General features: G+C 43.0%; 1 protein-coding gene across 1 annotated transcript in view; it reads left to right on the forward strand.

Moving 5' to 3' along the window:
* The first annotated feature begins 5186 nt into the window (after window positions 1–5186).
* LOC124795802 overlaps window positions 5187–22759 on the forward strand; it is an 84967-nt gene continuing 67394 nt past the window's right edge. The window contains exon 1 of the mRNA XM_047259883.1: window positions 5187–5316. Coding sequence (XP_047115839.1) covers window positions 5187–5316 — 130 coding nt within the window. The remainder of the gene's footprint in view (window positions 5317–22759) is intronic.

The following is a 22759-nucleotide window of genomic DNA, read 5'->3' on the forward strand; positions in this document are numbered from 1 at the left end:
AAACTTGCTGTTCCAACAGGACAATGCACGTCCGCATGTATCCCGTGCCACCCAACGTGCTCTAGAAGGTGTAAGTCAACTACCCTGGCCAGCAAGATCTCCGGATCTGTCCCCCATTGAGCATGTTTGGGACTGGATGAAGCGTCGTCTCACGCGGTCTGCACGTCAGCACGAACGCTGGTCCAACTGAGGCGCCAGGTGGAAATGGCATGGTAAGCCGTTCCACTGGACTACATCCAGCATCTCTACGATCGTCTCCATGGGAGAATAGCAGCCTGCATTGCTGCGAAAGGTGGATATACACTGTACTAGTGCCGACATTGTGCATGCTCTGTCGCCTGTGTCTATGTGCCTGTGGTTCTGTCAGTGTGATCATGAGATGTATCTGACCCCAGGAATGTGTCAATAAAGTTTCCCCTTCCTGGGACAATGAATTCACGGTGTTCTTATTTCAATTTCCAGGAGTGTATTTCCGTACGATAAAAACCGATGCGTATACGACAGGCCTAAATGTCGGTTTGGCAAATTACGCGTGCTACCTAGTTAAAATTCTCGGTCTAGTTAAGTCGATTAAAAGAGGGACATTCGAGTCGTTGCTTTTGATACGTTTTCATCAATTACGTGTCTACCGAATAGTGAAAGACTATCACCGGTAGACACCTGGCGGCAATAACTGATCAAGTGATATTTGATCAGTTATTGACTGGGGTTGAAAATGATTGAATTACTAAAATCGCTATTAAAAAATACTGGCTGGTGGCAGAAGGGTGAAAATTTAGGGTTGCGTGTATTTTGTAATGCCACATCATAAAATAAAGTTCTTTCCCAAAAATTAAAAAAAAAATTTGGGTGGACCACCCTTATCACTAAGGGGTATGAAAAATAGATTACGACCGATTCTCAGACGTACCGGATATACATGTAAAATTTCATCAGAATCGATCGAGCCGTTGATCAAGTTATAATTGATCAGTTATCGACTGGGGTTCAAAATTATTAAATTACTGAAATCGCTGTTAAAAAATAGGGATCGATGGTAGAAGGGTGAAAATTTAGGGTTATGTGCATTTTTTAATGCCACATCATAAAAATCAAAAATAAAACGTTCTGTCCAAAAAATAAGAAAAAGTTTTTGGGATGGACCACCCTTATCACTTAGGGGTATGAAAAATAGATTACTACCGATTCTCAGACCTACCGAATATACTTGTAAAATTTCATCAGAATCGATAGAGCCGTTTCGTAGGAGTATGGCAACTAACACTGTGACACGAGAGTTTTATCTATATCTATATATATATATATATATATATATATATATATATATATATATATATACAAGGATAAGGATTACTTAAGACAATTAACCGGTTAGTCTTACTATAAAATATAACAAGAAGTTAATGTAAGATATAATTAAATGACTTAAAAAGTAAGAGTTAAATCTTGTTGGATAACACCCAAAAAAATACAATAGTAATTGCATTTAGAACAATAAACATTAATTTCTTTGAAAGGAGCAAGATCTCACCTAAGTTAGAGAACTTAATTACCCAAATGAGCCAAGATTAACTGGATCGCTAGCCTTTGCTTACCACGGCCGTAGCCAGTCTCATAGTCGTTACATCAGTCAGGGAAGCAACAACTTCCAATACAAATAAGACTCATTTTCGACATCAGTGGTCGCTAATACACGTGGCAGCCTAGAACATATGACACAATTAATTTCACGCCCGAATGACAAGATAAGCAGGCTTTGAACAAGTTGCAATTAAAAAAAGATTTAAAACACCCAAAAATTATGGCAATTCGATAATTTTAAACAGAGGCACAAGAAAGTAAATTTAATACTTGAGACAGAGTGAAGGAGAACCACAGGCAATGCAGCGTAGCCGGAGAAACTTCGACGTGGGAGCAGATATGACAATCAAGTAACGAGTAGCTTACCCCCAAAGCGCAGAACAGATGGCACCATAAAATGAAGCACTCCAGTACCCAAATCCGCAACTATGCCTCATTAGTCTAGGGTAAACCGGCCGCGTCGACATTAGGCCCAGGTATTGCCGTCCAACACAACTCTACGCACCATCGGCCGCTTAGGCAATAGTGTGCCCGTTGGCTCCGTGAACAACTCACCGTACGTCACATGTGCCTCTTGTCTTTCTCTCATTGAAGCGGCTAGTTGCCTGCCCATGTGGTCAACAATCCGCTGCGAGAAACTACAACAAAAGAGTCAACTAACAGGCGACCGAAGTGCCACCCGGCGAACTGACAGAGACGGGTCGTGACACTAGCAAAAGATATTAGAATATAGGATGAGCTGACACGGCTGTATGAGTTGTTGGTTAACGAGTTGCACATGTCATTCTCGTCCCATCACATCCAATAGATGCTCCATTGAAGACCAGTCCAGAGATCGTGCTGGTCAGGAAAGTTTCAGCACATCTTGCAGAGCACGTTGAGTTTCAGAGGCAGCGTGTGAGCGAGCATTATCCTGTTGGAACAACACATTACCTTCTTGTTTCAAGAACGGCAAACGTGTCTAACAATAATCTACGCCAACAGAGCGCTGGCTAGCGCCCCCATGAGAAACACTAACGGTGAACGAGAGTTGTGGCTTATTGCACCCCAGATCATAACGCATGGGTTGGGGCCAGTGTGTCTTGGACTAACGCACTCTAGGAGACAGCGCTCACCAGGTCCACGGTGCACGCGCGAACTACCATTATTTGGGTACAGGCAGAACCTGCTTTTATCGCTGAAGACCACGGTGCTCCATTCCAAGTGATCTTCTGACGGCACTAGTCGAGTCATGCACATCGATGCTGTGGCTTGAGTGGAAGATGGACTAGAAATCCCATTGCTAATAACCAGTTTGCAACAGTTCGTTCTGACAGCTCTTGAGCCCTCTTAACTGCGTTGTGCTAGCTGTACGATCTGCCACTGTTGCCCTTATAATACGACGATCCTGGCGGGCGCCTGTGTTTCGTGGACGTCCAGAAACTCTCCTACGAGTGTGACAATGTTCTCGTGCCTACTGATAACCAGTATCGTTGCACAACTGACGCAGCACGTCCAGCTTGCTTGCAGTTCTCCGACATGGCCACCCTGCTACACGGAAGGTCGCAATTTGAGCCCTTTCAATTTCGCTCAGTAACTGTAGAAAGCTTCTCAAGTTGCGACATGGTCGCGAATAAAACAGCGACCCGAATGCAGAATAAATTTCCTTTACGTCTATGGTCACAATTTTTTTGTCGTCAGACTACCGGTTTCGGTCTGTAATGACCGTCTTCAGATCTGTTTTATAAAAAACATGTCCTAATGTACTGCATCCATAGTGGCATCGTCAAGTGTTAAACACAAAATTAGCACCAGCATCGTCAGATATATGTATATATAAATAACAGCATATGCAAGAGTCGTCTTGTCAGCAGCACTACTGTTCAAAACAAACTTTTTATAAAACAGATCTGAATATGGTCATTATAGACCGAAACCGATAGTCTGACAAAAAAATTGTGACCATTGTCTGTAGGAAGTACGAGTGTGTCTCTATTGAATAGTTGCTTGATTGGTTCATGTGTTTGCACCTCATTGTGCCTTCTGACGGCCGGCCGGAATAGCCGAGCGGTTCTAGGCGCTTCAGTCCGGAACCGCACGACTGCTACGGTCGCAGGTTCGAATCCTGCCTCGGGCATAGATGTGTGTGATGTCCTTAGGTTAGTTAGGTTTTAGGTAGTTCTAAGTTCTAGGGGATTGATGACCTCAGCAGTTAAGTCCCATAGTGCTCAGAGCCATTTGAACCTTTTGCCTTCTGACTGTAAGCGATCTGGTAGGTATGCCACCACGCTATCTGTTGGTAGACAACGTTGAAATCATTATCACTTCTACAATCCTCCAGATGGCCTATGCCGTTATCGGATCGAAACCGACGTCGTCTTTCCAGATGGACTATTTCTTTGTCCGACATTGTAGCTCTATATGCCAATGGCTGTACCGCAGTGGTAACACCGGTTCCCGTCAGACCACCGACCTTGAGCGCTGTCAGGCTGGACTAGCAAATTGAAACGTCCCCTTAGAAAAATTAATGAATTACTGTGCTGGTAAACCCCTTACGTTATTTGATTATCAAACAGCTGAACAAAACTGAACGTACTCAGACATTTATCTCTTTACTTATTCTGATTATCACTAAACTGACGCACAATATTTTTAGGGCAACGCAAACTGACTTTTAATAATCCCTACGAAAGAATGGCCCTGACTAACAATAACCAATACCTTTCATGAATCACTTACCTCACAAAAATCTTCGTTACTCGAACTACTGCAATACAGCGAGCGCTAATACTGCCAGCTAAATAAAAGATTCTAGCTACTGAAGGCACTAACTACTTATAGGCATAGTTAGCAAATGAAAGATTTTGATTGAGACCAACAATGTATTTATCTTAAGAGTGTTCTAAAGTCATTATATATATCAGTTCATGACATCCAGCCTTACAAATTTACTCTCTCTGATGGACACACGTCCAGATCATCCGCTCTCAAAACTCCGACATCTCACTCCCCACATCCACCACCGCTGGTGGCTCACCTCCAACTGCGCAACGCTACGCGCTGTTCGCATCCAACTGCCCAACACTACAATAGCCAATATTCCAACAATGCAAACCAGCCACAGACTTCACACAGCACAGTCAGTGATTTTCATATAGAGCGCTATGTGGCGTTACCAACATAAAAACCAAACAGCCTATTTACAACATGTATGGGTCACTGACCAGGCTGCCGAGCGCTGTTGACAAGCGGGTACACTCAGTCCTCGTGAGATGTAAATGGTGCGGGGCGCGGTGCGTTGAACACATGCACCTCCATATCCACATGCAGTGATGCCTGTTGGCCGAGGATGACACGGCGGTCGGTCGATACTGTTGGGCCTTCCAAGGCCTATTCCGACGGAGAGAGAGAGAGAGAGAGAGAGAGAGAGAGAGAGAGAGAGAATGAGAGGGAGAGTACGTCCACAGATCTTCGGTAACGCTTGCTAGCCAATGAACGCAGGTATCATACCATTTTCGAAAACAATACCCACTTAGCAGTGCCGTTAGTTTTGAAAACCGCTGTGCAGATATGTGCCTGGTGAAAGCGGAGAGTCGCCGTCTATTTCCGGGCGCTGTTGGAAGGAGATGGGCTGTGCAGACGTCCAGTCTACGGGCCCCACCCTGGCCGACGCGGCCCGCTTTAATCCATCAACGTCAGCGCCGGCAGCCGGCAGCCGGCTGCAGCCCGCCCGCTCGTCAGCGGAGCTGGAGAGGGGTGGGGGAGGGAGCCTCAGTCTGCCCAAATTACTTCCCACGCTCGTCCTCCCCACCACTCTCTCTCTCACCCTCTTTCCCTCCCTCTGTGCGCGTGTGTTTATGTACGTGTGTGTGTGTGTGTGTGTGTGTGTGTGTGTGTGTGTGTAGGCGACCACACCGTGAAAATTTAGTCGCCACGGCCCTTGTTTCCGCTTAGGAGCCCGTCACACAGCTTTATAAATTATTTATGAGCGTGAGCCGTTATTCCACAGACTTTGGGCTCGCGGTTCGTTTAATTGCTTTATAGCTTAATGCAGCTCTCGCAGGGGATATGGGAGACGAAATTTCGTCGCTTCGCGGAACAGCGTAACACAGCAGGCTGCCACTAAAATGTGGCCCGACCAGGGCAACACTCGAGTCCTTCTGAAACTACTTCGCAGTACAAAAATTACCTCATTCTCCTCTCAGCTTGTTCCCGAGAAACTAGGCAAAAGTAAGTGCCAGTAATTCACCAAGCGTTTGTACGCTGAAAGGTCGCTGTGAGGTACACACAAGTGCTGTACAATTAATGCACCGACTAATCAGGTATCTTCATTCAAGGTGCGGCCATGGGCCCATCTATACACCACAGGTTCTGTCTGCCATTCGGTCACGTCTCCACGTCGACCCATCTTCATCATACTGCGCTGATTCCATATAGCCGCTTGCCACTTACACACCACTGTACTTACACGACCTACGGCAGTTGTAGAGGGTCCTTTGACCACCGGATACTAGTTCTTTAACACGTGCAGCGTTACTAAGCGACCCACGTACTCCTTTAAGTGCATAACTAGAATTATCTTAATCGTATATTAAATATCTGGCGTCGTCTAAAGAAGGGATAATCACTACATTAAATCAGGCGGCAAAATTGAGTATGCTTCCAATTATGTACAGGATCTCTGAAACGTTCCGCAAGTGAAATTGTTACGAAAACGATGCTCAATAACTCAGGTTACTGTGTCAAATGTATATCCTTCCGCTTGCCCACAACTACTGTTTCCTACTTACGCCATTAGAAAGTCCGAAAGTTTAAATTCAAGCGTTATTAATTTACTGGCTTTACAAGCGAGAAACGTAAATTAATTTATCTGAAGTAATCTTAAACTGAAGGTTATCATGCTAGAGGAGCTAACTGCAAGTTTTGCTTAAATAGTGTTTTCTACTTCGTTAGGTGGAATGTGAACAGGGCTTCAATATATTACAAGGGTAATCTCCAATAATGACTGATTTACGCGCTCCGAAAGTTAATAGACGACATGAAAAGTAATTCCTATGAATTCTTACGGTAGATGAGATAAGTGCTGAATGTGTTACGCGAGTTGCCTATAGTGGACACATTTCGCTTGTCCTGCCTGTCTTCAGTGGCGTTACAACGGCTAGTGAAAAATAAAAAAAAGAACATGAAAAAATCAATAAAGGGAAGTAACAGAAAAACTAGTAACTCTAAAAGGATGTTTGGGCAAAGATGAGGAATCATTGTGTTACCGATGATGTACTGAATACCATAGCAACAGCTCGCAATAAGCAACCACTTAAAGGGGTTCAGATAAAGGGCACCTATTTTATGGACTTTGAGCAAGAAGCTGATATAATCTTTAAGACAACTCCGGTTAAGCTCTCCCTCAGGGATTTAAACCACCACGCATGGGGGACATCAGATAAAAAAATGATACAATAGATGGACGAGAAATTATAAGAGTATTGAGACAGAATGGCGAAGTGAGGATTTAAAAACGATCACATTCAGTAAGGTCACTGTTGCAAAAGTATTGTATTCAGAGAAGAAAAGTGCAATGGAATACCTACCTGAGGTGCAGAAACAGTGTTAACAATGAAGTGTGTCAAGGCTGAACAGTAAAATGGTTACTGCAGGTAGAAATATTACAAAACTTGTTTGATGGGCTTAACCCGTTAAGCATTTCAGTGCAAACATATTTAGAAAACTTAGGGGTTATTTGTTCTTTTTGGGTCGTGCCAAGTGATAACTTGCTTTCATAAAGTAAATGAGCAGGTGTCAATGTGGAGTTAGTGCATATTTGTGATCTTGTTATTTTAATTTTTAATACCCTAGAAAGTAAACTTTATTAAAGGGCCCCTTCAACATATTAACACTTAAGTTATCTTTCTTTCATGAGTAGCAGTTGGTTTCCAACAGATCTCCTGGCGTACTGCCTTTCAGAATTAATTTCACATATTGGAGTTACAATTGGAATTTTTTTTGTAATTTGACTTGTCTATTTCAGCCGTGGTCATCATCCCGTTCCTTTGCCATTGACATATCCCTTTATTACCGTTTTCGGAGGCACTCGTATTTTTCAGTGGATGACCGATAACTGGTACTCTTCTTTTTCCGATAGTGTTACTTAAACTTTTGTTCTCTTTCAGCTCTTTAATGACTTCGTGATTCGTGATCTTATCCGTTTATCTGATTTTCAGAATACACCTGAGCACCACATCTCAAAACAATTGAGTCGTTTCCTTTCCCAAATTCCCAGTCAAACTCTCACAGCTGTTCAGTGTCACACTCCGAGCTTAAACGATAAATACAGTATTGAGAATTAAAAGGAAGAATTCAAAACTCACACGAGAAAAGGATGGAGACGCGTCTGGATAATCGAGCGCGTTAACGCGCCGCTTTCGGGTTTCGGAGAGGCGAGCGTACCCTGGATTGAATCCACTCCTTGGAAAAGGCGAGGAAGAAGGAAAAGAAAACATGCGGAAAGAATGGGCATCGAAGGAATCATCCTCTCATTTCCCTTAAGAAATTACTAAAATACAGGTGTCTCACCTGCTGTCACCCAGATATGAATCAGTTGCCTCATCACTGCACCACCTCGGTCGCTCACGTTCGCGGGTCGGCGCTATTTGACCGCCTGTTGCTCCATGTTCTGCCAAATACACAATTTCATTTGAGTTTCAGAGACGAATTTGTGTAACACACCGACGTCACAACTGTCGATTTTAGTTTCTTGTATTGAAGCCCTATCATACCTGCGAACAAAGGTCATTATTCACAGTGTTGAGAATGGCTGTGAAATGGGGTATGAATATGGTACGGTCAAGTGGGGAGTGCCCCAGGGATCAGTGTTGGGGCCACTCCCGATCCTTATTTATATAAATGATACGCCCTCTAGTATTAGGAGCAACTCTAAAATATATCTGTTTGCTGATGACACTAGCTTGGTAATAAAGGATGTTGTGTTCAACATTGGCTCGGTTTCAAATAGTGCAGTTCATGAAATAAACTAACGCTAAATCATAGTAAGCATCAGTTTGTACAGTATCTAACACACAATTCAACAAAACCGGACGTTTTAATTTCACAGAATGAGCATGTGATTAGTGAAACCCCAGTTTAAATTTCTAGGTGCTCAGATAGATAGTAAACTGTCGTGGAAAGCGCACGTTCAGGTTCTTGTTCAAAGACTTAATGCTGCCATTCTTACTATTCGAACGGTTTCTGAAATGAGTGATCGTTCGACACGAAAATTAGTCTACTTTGCTTATTTTCATTCGCTTATGTCATATGATATTATATTTTGGGGGTAACTCTTCCCATTCTAAAAGGATATTTTTGGCTCAGACACGGGAGGTTCGGGCAATAAGTGGTGTAAGTTTAAGAACCTCTTGTCGACCCCTGTTCATGAGCCTGGATATTTTGACATTGGCCTCTCAATATATATATTCCTTACTGTCATTTCTTGTTAACAATATTAGCTTATAGCCGAGAATAAGCAGCTTTTACTCAGTTAATACTCGGCAGAAATCAATCCTGAATTTGGATCGGACTTCCTCAACTCTTAGGCAGAAAGGTGTGCAGTATACTGCTGCATCCATTTTCAATAAGCTGCCACCAGAATTCAAACATCTTAGCAGTAATCCACACGCTTTCATTTCGAATCTGAAAGGTTTCCTCATGGGTCACTCCTATTCTTTCGAGGAGTTCCTTGAAAAATTAAACTGGTTCTTGCTGTATTGTTGATTTCGTTTACTTAAACTTATGGCCTGACTTTTTCGGGTTCATAAACATGTTTTTTTATCTGTTACTACTTTTATGTGTAATTTCATGTACTGACACGTTCCATGACCTTGGAAATTTGTTCCTCAATTTGGTTCTACCAGGAGCACCTCCGAAGATGTCGAACGTAGCTTTGGACGAAACGTCAGGGATAGAAGAGTTCCAAGGACTACGGCCATACAACACGGAAGATTTCATGGCAGGTAATGTTCTCCACGCATTCGACAAACCCAGACTCTTCCATGGCGTTGCCACAGGGTAGCGAGATTCACCACTCCAAACCACTCGTTTCCAGTCATCCAATTGACGTGTAAATAAAATAAAATGTAAAATAACAATATTTTAATCCTTCCACCGAGGAAAGACAGTTGGTAATATTAGGAATTGAATCCACAGTTTCCGTGAGGTTGTTACGCTTATCACTTAGTAACAGGAGACATTCATCATTTATAAATTTTAGACTCAAATGAGTGATTGAGGAAATGAATTGTTTTATTTTATGTCTATTTATGATAATGCTACTACCAAGTGCAAAAAAAAAAAAAAAACAAAAAAAAACGACAAGGTAAATTTCAAGCCGTTCACACGGTTGTCAGGATAATATCTGCCACTGTACTTCCAAGTATCTTATGTACAAACGTATAGTAAATTGGAGATTATAGTGGTAAAAGATTTTCTGAAAAATTTATACATGTGTCTCCAGTCTTTTTGAACGAACATATAAGTTTTCTGCCTTTTATTTCTTGTCATAAAGTGTTATCCGCAACACAGAGTTCAGATTAAGTAGGTGTGGAATTTCAAATGTCCTGTCAGTTATCCCTACAATACTCCAGTTATCGCGACCATATTCTCACTAATATTTTCGGTCACTGTAGTTCTAAGATACTAGGTTGGTGCAAAAGCACGTAGCATTTTTCCGTACGTTTAATAAATACAAAGGATACACATAACAGAGACTTAAGTCATCATTAATAAATCCTTCTTCAGGGTTTACAGCAGTCTTCCGATTTGGAGTAACTTTTCGGTTCCGCGCGTTTCAAAATCACGTGGTTTTGGGGCGAATAAAACGACGAGCCATGTTCCGAGCGGATTTGCATCCGGAAAGCAAGTTCTTTGAAAGTTTCTCGACAGAGACTGGGAAAAGGTTAATAAGGTGGGTGCGGAATGACTTCCCAATCCGACTCTAGTATACTGTTTTCTTGTCAGTCTAACAGAACGCGGGCGGGCGTTATTGTGTAGTAGCATCACTTCACGCAGTCTTCCTCGTCGTTATTTTGGGGTTACATCTGCAAGACGTCTCAGTTGTTGATAATAAATGTCTGCAGTGATGGTTACACACCGGGTAAGCAATTCTTAGTACACCACGCCATCGCTGATCCACCGGATGCGTAAAACTATATTTTTTGGATGCGCACAGGTCTGTGTACGAGGAATTGCTGATTCGTTTCGGGTCATCAATTCCTTTCTATTTCTTATGTTAGCATAAAAATGCCATTTCTCGTCACCAGTAACTAAACAGGATAGGAATAGTTGTATACGCCAGGAGAAACTCAGGTCTCACATTGTTTACCTCTACGGGGAGGAAATGTATCGGTGTTTACGTAAGTTGGATAAACTTCGTAGCAGTCGAGTTAGACTGCAATGTGCTTTGTCGTTTTTATTGAGGTGTCGTGATGAAAATCATGTCCCAACATTTGCTAAGGTTGTGCACCATATTAATTCTCCTGCCGCCAATCGTATCAAGCAACGTGCAGGCTTGGCTCTTGTTCGCGAAAGGATTCGTTTTACTCGTCGACGTTTGGATTCTGTTTCCAAAGAATTGTATCGTTTTCATTTAATGGTTGCATCTGAAGTGTCTGATTTCACTTGGGATTGGTTGGACGGTGCCTCATGGACCCAAGCCGACTGGGAGTACAACTCCGTTACTGCCCGGCATTTGGCAAAGTTTGAACGTTTTCATCGCGCGGAGTCGGATGTTATATCTCGACTTTCTGTGATAAATCTCACAGAGAAATCTTTTGACGAGGCAACCATATCCGTGCTAGGAAGGGTTTAAATTTTGCACCCACTCCGAAGAATCTGCCGGTAGTTGATTTTATTAGTGCGATTGAACAGGCAGTTTGCAAACTACCTCCTGACGCTGCAGAGGAAGTTAGGAGGGAGGCATGCCGTGTTTTGACTAGGGCTCGTCCACCCAAGAGTAATGTAACAGCAGCAGAGAGGGCTGCTTTACGCTCTCTCAAAGTTGATCCCAGTATTGTTATTTTACCTGCTGACAAGGGCAATGCCACCGTTGTTTTAAATAAACATGATTATGTACAAAGATGCAACGTTTACTATCTGATTCAGCGTATCGCAGAATCGATGCTGACCCCACGAAAAGTGTTGAGAGAAGGACCAATAGCCTCCTGAAGAAAAGTGGTTTGTCGCAGGACACAATAAAGAGGCTTAACACCTATAGTGCCGTTCCCCCTAGGTTATATGGCCTTCCAAAGGTTCATAAGGAAGGGGTTCCTTTCCGTCCTATAGTGAGTAACATCGGCGCTCCGACATATCGTGTTTCCAAGCATCTTGCTTCTCTGTTGAGTCCACAAGTACGACGGTGTGAACATCATATCAGGAACTCAGCTGATTTTTTACGTCGTTTGGAGGGACTGAGGCTGAATGACTCTGATATTTTAGTGAGTTTCGATGTGGTCTCTCTCTTCACTCGTGTTCCTCTGTCTGATTCGTTGCGGTTAATTGAAGCCAGGATTGGTGCTGATTTAACTAATCTCTTTAGGCATGTGTTGACATCCACTTACTTTTTATTTAATGACCAGTATTACGAGCAGACAGATGGAGTTGCGATGGGTAGTCCGTTGTCTCCTGTGATCGCAAATTTATTTATGGAAGACTTCGAGGAACGTGCATTGGAGTCGGCGCCTTTAAAACCCGCCTGTTTCTTTAGATACGTTGACGATACCTTCGTTGTTTGGCCTCACGGTAGGGGGAATTTGAATGTCTTTCTAGAACATCTGAACTCGATCCACCCGAACATTCGTTTTACGATGGAGGTGTAAGAAGATGGTTGCCTTCCCTTTCTCGACGTGTTGGTTAGGAGGAAGGATGATGGATCATTGGGACATGCAGTCTACAGGAAACGTATTCACACCGACTTGTACTTACAAGCTAATAGTTGTCACCATTCGGCTCAGCGTGAAGGGGTACTTCGTACCTTGGTACACAGGGCACATGTCGTTTCTGGCGCTGAGACTTTGCCAGTTGAACTGTCCCATCTTGAAGTTACATTTCGTCAAAATGGTTATAGTGATAGACAGATTGAACGTGCGTTGCGCTATTGACCAACTGCACATCGGGTGATTGATGATAATTCTGAGTCAACACCTAAGTCTACTGTCTTTTTGCCTTACGTAGGAAACACGTCCAATAAGATCGGTCGTATTTTACGGAAATACGATGTGAAATGTGTTTTCCGACCTCCATCTAAAATTAGAGCACTTTTGAGTTCCGTTAAGGATGATCTTGGACTGCGTAAGGCGGGTGTATATCGTATTCTTTGTAGCTGCGGCGTGGCATATATTGGTCAAACTATCAAGACCGTGGAGGACAGATGTACTGAGCATAAACGGCACACACGATTACAGCAGCCAAATAGATCTGCTATTGCCGAACATTGCTTGGATACTGGTCACCCCATGTTACATAATAACACCGAGATATTGGCATGCATGTCCAGCTATTGGGACAGTGTCATTAAAGAGGCAGTTGAGATTAAATTAGCGAGCAACCTCGTTAACAGGGATGGAGGTTTCTGTTTGAACTCTGTTTGGAATCCGGCTCTCTCCCTTGTCAAAAAACAGAGGAACAGAGTCAGTGCTGCCTCACCTGCGAATTCATAGTCTCACTATCGATAGCTCTGACTTTGGTCATCTTTGGTGGCAATAATGTTCAGTGTGTGTGTGTTATCTTTCCTGCTTCTGTCGGAGAACCGAGGTATTAAATTTTGCGTGTACGCCGCCTGTCCGTTGCAGTTTGCCTTGAAAATGGCGGGGTGTTCTCCCGCCGAAATATCTCGCTGAAAATGTTACCTGGCTGAATTCCCGGAAGTTATTTGAAAGTCGGTGTTATTCACTAGCCAATTCATGTCGAGAAAGCAGAGATGCACATATGGACACATCTTACTTTTGTAGCTTTGGCTTAGAGCATGCGGTACCCATACACTAGATTTTTGAACCTTCCCCGTTGCAGGAAAATGTCGAATGACGGACGAAGGATCACGATTCATCACATTCGCCAGTTCTCGAGTACACTGACTTGGATCACTGCGAATTAATGAGTTTAAAATATCTTCATTGATCTCTTTCTGAACATCTAGAGTCACTAACGTCGAAACTATCTTCCTTAAAACAAGAAACCATTTTCTCGCCTTGCTCTGTCCAACGGTATAACCCAAATACACGGCCTAAATGTTCTTGGCTGCATTCGCTGCTGTCACCCTTCCAACGAACAAAAACAGAAGAATATGTCTAAAGTGTTCTTGTTTCTCCACTTTAGCAATCCATTTTCTAGCGACCACAGTTCCACTCACTATCTCCAAATGACAAAGTGACAATCCCAAATAACAACAGTGAAAAACAAATAAAAAGTGACAATCGATAAATGAACCCATGGCAGTCGGAATACCAAAATTATAAAGAAAAACGCTAGGAAGAACTGCACCAACCTAATAGAGAGAGAGAGAGAGAGAGAGAGAGAGAGAGAGAGAGAGAGAGAGACAGTGGATGACTGGAAACGAGTGGTTTGGAGTGGTGAATCTCGCTACCCTGTGGCAACGCCATGGAAGAGTCTGGGTTTGTCGAATGCGTGGAGAACATTACCTGCCATGAAATCTTCCGTGATGTATGGCCGTAGTCCTTGGAACTCTTCTATCCCTGACGTTTCGTCCAAAGCTACGTTCGACATCTTCGGAGGTGCTCCTGGTACATCAGATCGATAGTCATGCAGGGACACGCCGTCATCCAGCCGAACGGCTAGTCGGCACTGACGTGTCCCGCGACAGGAACGCAGGTTGATAAAAGCATTCATATGTTATGGGAGGATTCATCTTGGCTTCCATGGAACATGTGGTAGCAACCCAAGGCACCATGACGTCTTTGGACTACGTGAATATTGTTACAAACCAACTGCAACCCTACACGTATGAACTCTTCCCGGCAGGGACAGCTTCCTGCAGGACAACTTTCCTTGTCACAGACCACTTTGGAAGACATCTGAGCCACTATCAGGTCACAGCTATGGGCTCACAAGGCAGCGGTCCATAATTTACAGGAGTTGCATGACTTGAATTGTTATTTCAATTCATTAAAATTAAAAGTAAAACAGTCTTGACCGCAATAGCACATTTATTGTTAAATAGCAACCGATGACCATTGTCTTATACACTGAACAGCAAAGGAAACTGGTACATCTGCCTAATATCCTGTAGGGCCCTCCGCGAGCACGCAGAAGTGCTGCAGCACGACGTGGCATGGACTCTACTAATATCTAAGGTAGCGCTGGAGGGAATTGTCACCATGAATCCCGCAGGGCTGTCCATAAATCAGTAAGAGTACGTGAGGTTGGAGATCTCTTTTGAACAGCACGGTGCAAGGCATCCCAAATATGCTCAATAATGTTCATGTCTGGGGACTTTGGTGGCTAGCAGAAGAGTTTAAACTCAAAAGAGTGTTCCTGCAGCCTCTTTGTAGCAATTCTGATTGTGGGGTGTGGCACTGGTCTGCTGAAATTGTCCAAGTCCGTCAGAATGCACAATGGACATGAACGGATGCAGGTGATCAGACAGGATGCTTACATACCTGTCATCCGTCGTATCTAGACGTATGAGGGGTTCCATATCGCTCCAACTGCACACACTCCACACCATTACAGAGCCTCTACCAGCTTGAACAGTCCCCTCCTGATATGCAGGGTCCATGGATTCATGAGGGTTGTCTCCGTACACGTACACGTCCATCCACTCGATACAATTTGAAACTAGACTCGTCCGACCAGGCAACATGTTTCAAGTCATCAACAGCCTAACGTCGGTGCTCACGGACCCAAGCGAGGCGTAAAGCTTTGTATCGTGCGGTCATCAAGGGTACAAGAGTGGGCCTTTGACTCTGAAAGCCCATATCGATGATGTTTCGTTGTTGATGGCCCAGCATTGAAATGTGCAGCAATATGCAGAAGGGTTGCACTTCTGTCTGATTGAACGAGTCTCCTCAGTCGTCGTTTGTCCCGTTCTTGCAGGATCTTTTTCCGGCCGCTGCGATGTTGAATATTTGATGTTTTACCGGATTGCTGATATTCACGGTACACTCTTGAAATGATCGTACGGAAAATCCCCACTTCATCGCTACCTCGGAAATGCTGTGTCCCATCTCTTATGCACCGACTGTAACAACATGCTTAAACTCACTTAAATCTTTAAAACTTGTCATTGTAGCAGCTGTAACCGATCTAACAACTGCGCCAGACACCCAGACCCCAGACACGTTTCATATACAGGCGTCCCCCCCCCCCCCCCTACCAGTGCTGTCTTCTGCCTGTTCACATATCTCTGTATTTGAATACATATGCCTAAACCAGTTTCTTTGGCGCTTCAGTGTATTTGAACTGAAACGTAAGTACAAAACGTATCTAGGGGGAAATCTAACAGCGTCAGCTAATAACCGAAATCTGGCATACAAGACGTAAAAAGTGTTATCAAAATGATGTTAATGTAAAACTCTTGTACGAAAATCAAAATTTATTAAAAAAAAGTTACATAATATAAATAGCTTCTATGTAAAGTTTTTTGTCAAAAGTCGTTTCAATAAATATGAGAATGTATGGAAGGATAAACAATTGTAGTCGTCTGTAAGTATATATATTGCCGTCTACGGGCATTTGAAGAAAACTCGTGGAGCGTAACCACAACAAAGGTAGAGTTATGTGACGCCGTTGGCTTCCACGAAAATAGCGTGAAGATACCGATATGCACCATCCAGGACTGGCGGAAGTCAAAGATGCCACAGCAACTTACCGCCACAGTATAGCAGCATGCAAGCAGGAAAATTTGTTGATGTGCATAAAACAAACAGCGTCACATAGCTCTACCTATGCTATGAATACGATCTACGAGTTTTCTGCGAACACCCCTGGAGGATAATCTACGTACTTACAGCTGACTGCAATTGGTTATTCTCCTCATTTACTTAAATGCATTTTGACAAACTGTTTACTATAGCAGCTATTGTGATGTTATGTAACCTCTTTATTAATTTTGTTCGACTGTCTTATCTGTACATTATTTTATTCATGCTTTTTACATATTAAATGCCATTTCGGCGGTTATTCATGTAATGCGACAAACGGTAGATATAGCATCCAGTACTTAACATATAACCCCTCTTGACTAATCAGCAGCTAACTTTCGTGTATCCACGACTCCTGTTCTGGTCACCGCCACTGCCTGCCATCATGGGTAAACTTAATTTTGGTTTCGTCCCATTTTAAATGTCTTATATTAATTGTTATTGATAGATTTCTCTTTAAATCTATATTTTGCCTACATTTAAATGCTTATGGTCTGAATATGGTCGCTTTTTGACCGAAAACGATTGCCATTTTTCAATAAATTTGGTGTTGTGATCAGTACTATTTTAATTTCAGTTTTAAAATATTCCATTAAAACTGCTGTTTTATTATCCATAAAAATGCTTTCAAAAATTATTTTACTTACTGTCGTAGTTGGAAGTAGCAATATGAAAAAACTATTCCCTGCCGTCCGTTTTCAAATTCGTGGGGCCGTGGGACGTACTGGGTTAGCCATAAGTACCTCCAGTGTTTCGGACGACTATACAAAAGCTACAGGACATAGAGAAAACAGACAGTATCCTCCAGTTCTTAACTCACACTACAGGTGCTCGACGTGGGCAGTTCATCGTCACGTATTGTCCGGGAAGGCGTTACAGCAGCCCGATTTGCAAATTTTTTCACTATGTTACATTTCCGCATGTGCCAACTAAATCTTAGCGACAATACAGAGCGTTGCGGAGCAGAGTGTTAGCCATGAAACTTGAAGACAGCGCAACGTACAGCTGCAAGCTCTAATTGTAATAATTCTGCAATCCCTTGTCAGGCTTCAGTGTACGTAGATGACAGGCAGTTCCACAAGCAAGTCTACTCCATACTTTTGAATGTACCGTGCGCAGCGACATCTCGGTCGTAGATTCGAATATGTAATCAATGCGTTTTTGCACGCTATGTTGATAAACAGCGTGAGAATTGAATGTTTTGTTTTGTCGGTCGCAGTTTAAAATGAGTGCAAAATATCTGAACCGTCACGGGGCAGTTTTCCTTGTAAATCATCCAAATGCACCAAAGCTTTCTTATGGAGCTGCTGCTAAAATTCTTGGAAAGTCAAAGACATTCGTTTTGAAGTGGGTCAAACGATATTTAGAGGTTGCAACCATGGGTGGTTTATCGGAGAGACAGCTAAAATGCCAAGCTATAATCGATAATGGTGGCTATAGGATTAATTATTAAGTAATTGTGCAATTATTAATAACATGTATTTTCATACAAACATATATATATCATAGCATCTTTTATTTCATACAGATAACGGCGTACACTTTCTTGCGGAACTGACTGTATATGAAACTGTAAGACCACAGAAAACAAGAGAAAATCCTAGGGTAGCAAGTACAGACTGCCTGTAGCTGTCTGTGGGTTAGAGATGGGAAAAGCCGAGCGATTAAAACCGATACCACGTTTTTAGTCCTGAATAACCAGTATTTATCGGTATTTCTTTGGTTTCAACTACAATTTTTTTCTGTCAATGTGGTAAGAAAAACGAGATATCAATTAGCGATAGCAGCAGTGCTAAAATTTTTAGTTTTGAACAACCAAAAAAAGAATAATTTTCATTCGTAAAATTTGCATCGCTTTGAAATACTGCTTTATTATAAAAATGGGAAAAGATGTCCGTGCCATTTTAACAACAATGCCAACAGAAACGAGCAACAAATACATGCCGTAAGAATTGGTACAACATTTCTGAGACAATTATGTTCCCACTACCATGTGACGTGGCCTGTTAGATGGTAATCATGTACACGCTGTGTCCGGACTTGACCTAGCCGGTGTATATGGTAGATCGTCGCTATGGACGTCGGACGTTAGTTGTGTAACAGAATGGAACCATACCTAGTTCGGAAGCGTTTTACGAAGTGTGTTATCAGTGAAGTACAGTACTGTATTTGCTTTAAAATATTAAGAACGGGAGGACCCGCGATGAACTTAAAAATTCATTCACTGTTTACAATAAAAACAGAAAGTATGTGCTCCGTTTCCTGTGCTACATAATATGTCTTATATATTTGTAGCCCTTGAAAGAGGACAAATGAACCCGAAAAATAGAGTTCTCCAACCTCGGTTTTCACTCTTTATCACTGACTATTGATAATGAACAAACACCGGTATGATCCACGATTTCAAAGTGTTTTTTGAGCAGGAGAATAAAAATGAATTCTTGTGGTATTCAATCACTTATCACTTTTCGAGAAAAGCAGCAAACGGCTGACGGATAGAGTTTTACTTGTATATTTAATTTAATATTTTGTTTCTAAATATCTTGAATCTGAAGAACTCGAAATGTTTCAGTCTTTGACAATTTCTGCTTTTGTTACAGGAAAAATTAGGAATGAAAAAAAGAAAATCGTTCATTTCAGGAACCCGTTATTTTAAATGGCTTTAACAGTCAGATAAATCTGGCGTCGAGAACAACCGATACAAGCGAAAAGTAGTTGTTTCTGGCATGACCGCCATCCCTATTGTGGATGGGCCAGATGAGGGCGGCTGAGTTGTGCTGGGAAGCCTATCTGGATGGGACGCGAGTGAGGGCGTGTGGCGGGCGTGACAGCGCCAACCTGGCAGACGAATGGCCGGGGAAGCTGGCCGCCCCGGATCGCCCCAGGATCTGCTCCGCCCCATGACCGCGTGCGGCCGGGCGCTCGCAGCTGACAAATTGTCCCGCGTAGTCCGGCTCCGCCATTGAATACGCATCCATCTGCCCACTCGCACTCAGGTACCGGTTAGGAGGAAGAGCGCGCAGTAGTGTACTTTCCGCGTCTACGTGATGTGTCGAAAAAGAAAAGAGAATTTTAATTTTTTGGAAATAATCCTATTTTTTCCAATGTTAACTCCTTCAAAATAGTCCTCGTGAGGTATTATACAGTTACACCAGAGATTTTTCCAATCCTCAAAACCCTTCTGGAGCTTACCTTGGATATAATTTTAGCTCTATTTGTGACGCGTCCATACTCATGTTTACACTTAAAAAACCACCGATCCTTTAATGTTATATTTATTTTCGAGCAAAGAAAAATCTCACATGTTGCCATCTCTAGCGAATATAGTGACTAGAACTAGAATCTCATTACAATATGGTTTTTGGCAAAAAATTCACTAACAAGCAACACCACTTCTTCTCTAAGCTGATCGTAGGTTGTGTTCCAAAAACGAACAGCATAGAGACAGAAGTGATGACACTTTCATCTGGACCTGACCATCATTTTGCAGGACAATGCTCAAGCAAGTACATTGCAAGTTGTTACTGATTAGTTTCACTGATAAGGCTGCTAAGTGCTATACCACCAACTGCACTTCCCTGACGTAAGCCCTCGCAAGTTCAACTCGATTCCTAAACTGAAGGAAACACTTCACAGCATTCGCTTCAGAACTGCTACAAATTCTTCGGGAAATAGACCGCGCCGCTCGAACTGTCAACACAACTGGCACTGCTAAGAGTATCCTACGACTTCCACATCGCTGGCAACGGGTTATACACAATGCTGGTGACTACTTTGAAGGTTAGCAAAACTATGAAACACGTATCTATTTTGTACGAGCTGTAAATAAATAATTGCCACTATTAAACTTCCAACCATCGTATTTAGCAGATTTTTACCTTAATCATGTGACATCGAGTTCGAGAAGCTATATAATCGTCAGTAATACCATTGCCCACATTTTACAATCCATGTCGAACCATTATTAACTCTCCAAGACGGACACACGTCCAGACCGTCCGCTCGCGCTAACACTGCTTCTAACCTCCATCACTGCTACCTATTAACTTCTAACTGCCATCACTGCTAACAATTAACTTCTAACTGCGAGTCCGACCAGCCACAGAGACTCTTACAGAGGGTGCACAGTGCTTTCAGTGATATTAATGCTGTCTAAAGCGCTGCCAACACACAAACATATAAACATGCTACTTACAGTAGATTTGGTTGCGTTCATAGACTGCTCTGAAGTGCATCCCTACGTCTAGGTTGGTCAACAAGTGTGAATGCCAAACAAAGAGCCGGCCGGAGTGACCATATGGTTCTGGGCGCTACAATCTGGGTTCGAATCCTGCCTCGGGCATGGGTGTGTGTGATATCCTTAGGTTAGTTAGGTTTAGTTAGTTCTAAGTTCTAGGCGACTGATGACCTCAGAAGTTAAGTCGCATAGTGCTCGGCGCCATTTGAACCAGAGCCAAACAAAGTTTGTGTTAACACATTGTCCGATAGCGGAGCCAAGTGTTTACGGTCGCACCACATTAAATTGGTTGATTTCATCTGAACGCCATATGTACCGCGCTCATTTTAGAGCAATTGTAAATTAATTTAATAAGTGTATTCATACTTTTTATATTTTTTTTCAAAATTGTGAACATGTTAGTAGAAATACTTTGCTGCCATCATATAGACTTTTCTCTTGACTACTGAGAAATAATAACATAGAAATCGTTCAGCACGAAACATTGTAGTTCTTTTCGACATCGGCTGTAAATGTCGTTTGGGTGGCAACTCAGCTTGCGCCATCTCTGTGATAATGCCATCTTGACGTAATATAGCTAAAAAGGAGTTTTACTCTCTACACGTTCCTCATGTACTGTGAAAGTGAATCCCTGAAGTCTTAACACATGTGCAGTCATCCTGGCGCTTCTTCTGTTGGCGTATTATTTTCCTTATTTCCTTATCTTAAGTCCATTTAAATTTTCGGCATCATTATGCACACGGTAAATTTCAAACACCCCGAATCTTGTATTTTCCGGTTTTCCCAAGGTCAATATAACTCTGTGCTCCAGAAGAGCACTATCAGAAATTTCATGGTATATTTAATGCCTACGTTGTTTGTTAGTAGTCTTTTTTCAGTGAGGAATGCCGTTTGATATGGCAGGAATGTGGGTCGGGAGGAGTGGAGAGCGCTGGGACTCCTTACTGAACCGAGTTGCAAGCTATCATTTATAAATAAAAATACACTACTGGGCATTAAAATTGGTACACCAAGAAGAAATGCAGATGACAAACGGGTATTCATTGGACAAATATATTATACTCAAACTGACATGTGATTACATTTTCACGCAATGCGGGTGCATAGATCCTGAGAAATCAGTACCCAGAACAACCAGCTCTGGTCGTAATAACGGCCTTGATACGCCTGGGCATTGAGTCAAACAGAGCTTCGATGGCGTGTGGAGGTACAGCTGCCCATGCAGCCTCAACACGGTACCACAGTTCATCAAGAGTAGTGACTGGCGTATTGTGACGAGCCAGTTGCTCGGCCCCATTGACCAAACGCTTTCAATTGGTGAGAGATCTGGAAAATGTGCTGGCCAGGGCAGCAGTCGAACATTTTCTGTATCCAGATAGGCCCGTACAGGACCAGCAACATGCGGTCGTGCATTATCCTGCTGAATATAGGGTTTCGCAGGGATCGAATGAAGGGTAGAGCCACGGGTCGTAACACATCTGAAATGTAACGTCCACTGCTCAAAGTGCGGTCAATGCGAACAAGAGATGACCGAGACATGTAACCGATGGCACCCCATACGATCACGCCGGGTGATACGCCAGTATGGCGATGACGAATACACGCTTCGAATGTGCGTTCACCGCGATGTCGCCAAACACGGATGCGAGCATCATGATGCTGTAAACAGAACCAGGATTCAACAGAAAAAAAATGAAGTTTTCCCATTCGTGCACTCAAGTTTGTCGTCGAGTACACCATCGCAGGCGCTCCTGCCTGTGACACAGCGTCAAGGGTAACCGAAGCCATGGTCTACGAGCTGATAGTCCATGCTGCTGCAACCGTCGTCGAACTGTTCGTGCAGATGGTTGTTGTCTTGCAAACGATCGAGACGTGGCTGCACGATCCGTTACAGCCATGCGGATAAGGTGCCTCTCATGTCGACTGTTAGTGATACGAGGCCGTTGGGATCCAGCACGGCATTCCGTATTACCCTCGTGAACCCACCGATACCATATTCTGCTAACAGTCATTGGATCTCGACCAACGCGAGCAGCAATGT

Source organism: Schistocerca piceifrons, chromosome 4 (genome assembly GCF_021461385.2).
Source record: "Schistocerca piceifrons isolate TAMUIC-IGC-003096 chromosome 4, iqSchPice1.1, whole genome shotgun sequence".
Lineage (NCBI taxonomy): Eukaryota > Metazoa > Arthropoda > Insecta > Orthoptera > Acrididae > Schistocerca > Schistocerca piceifrons.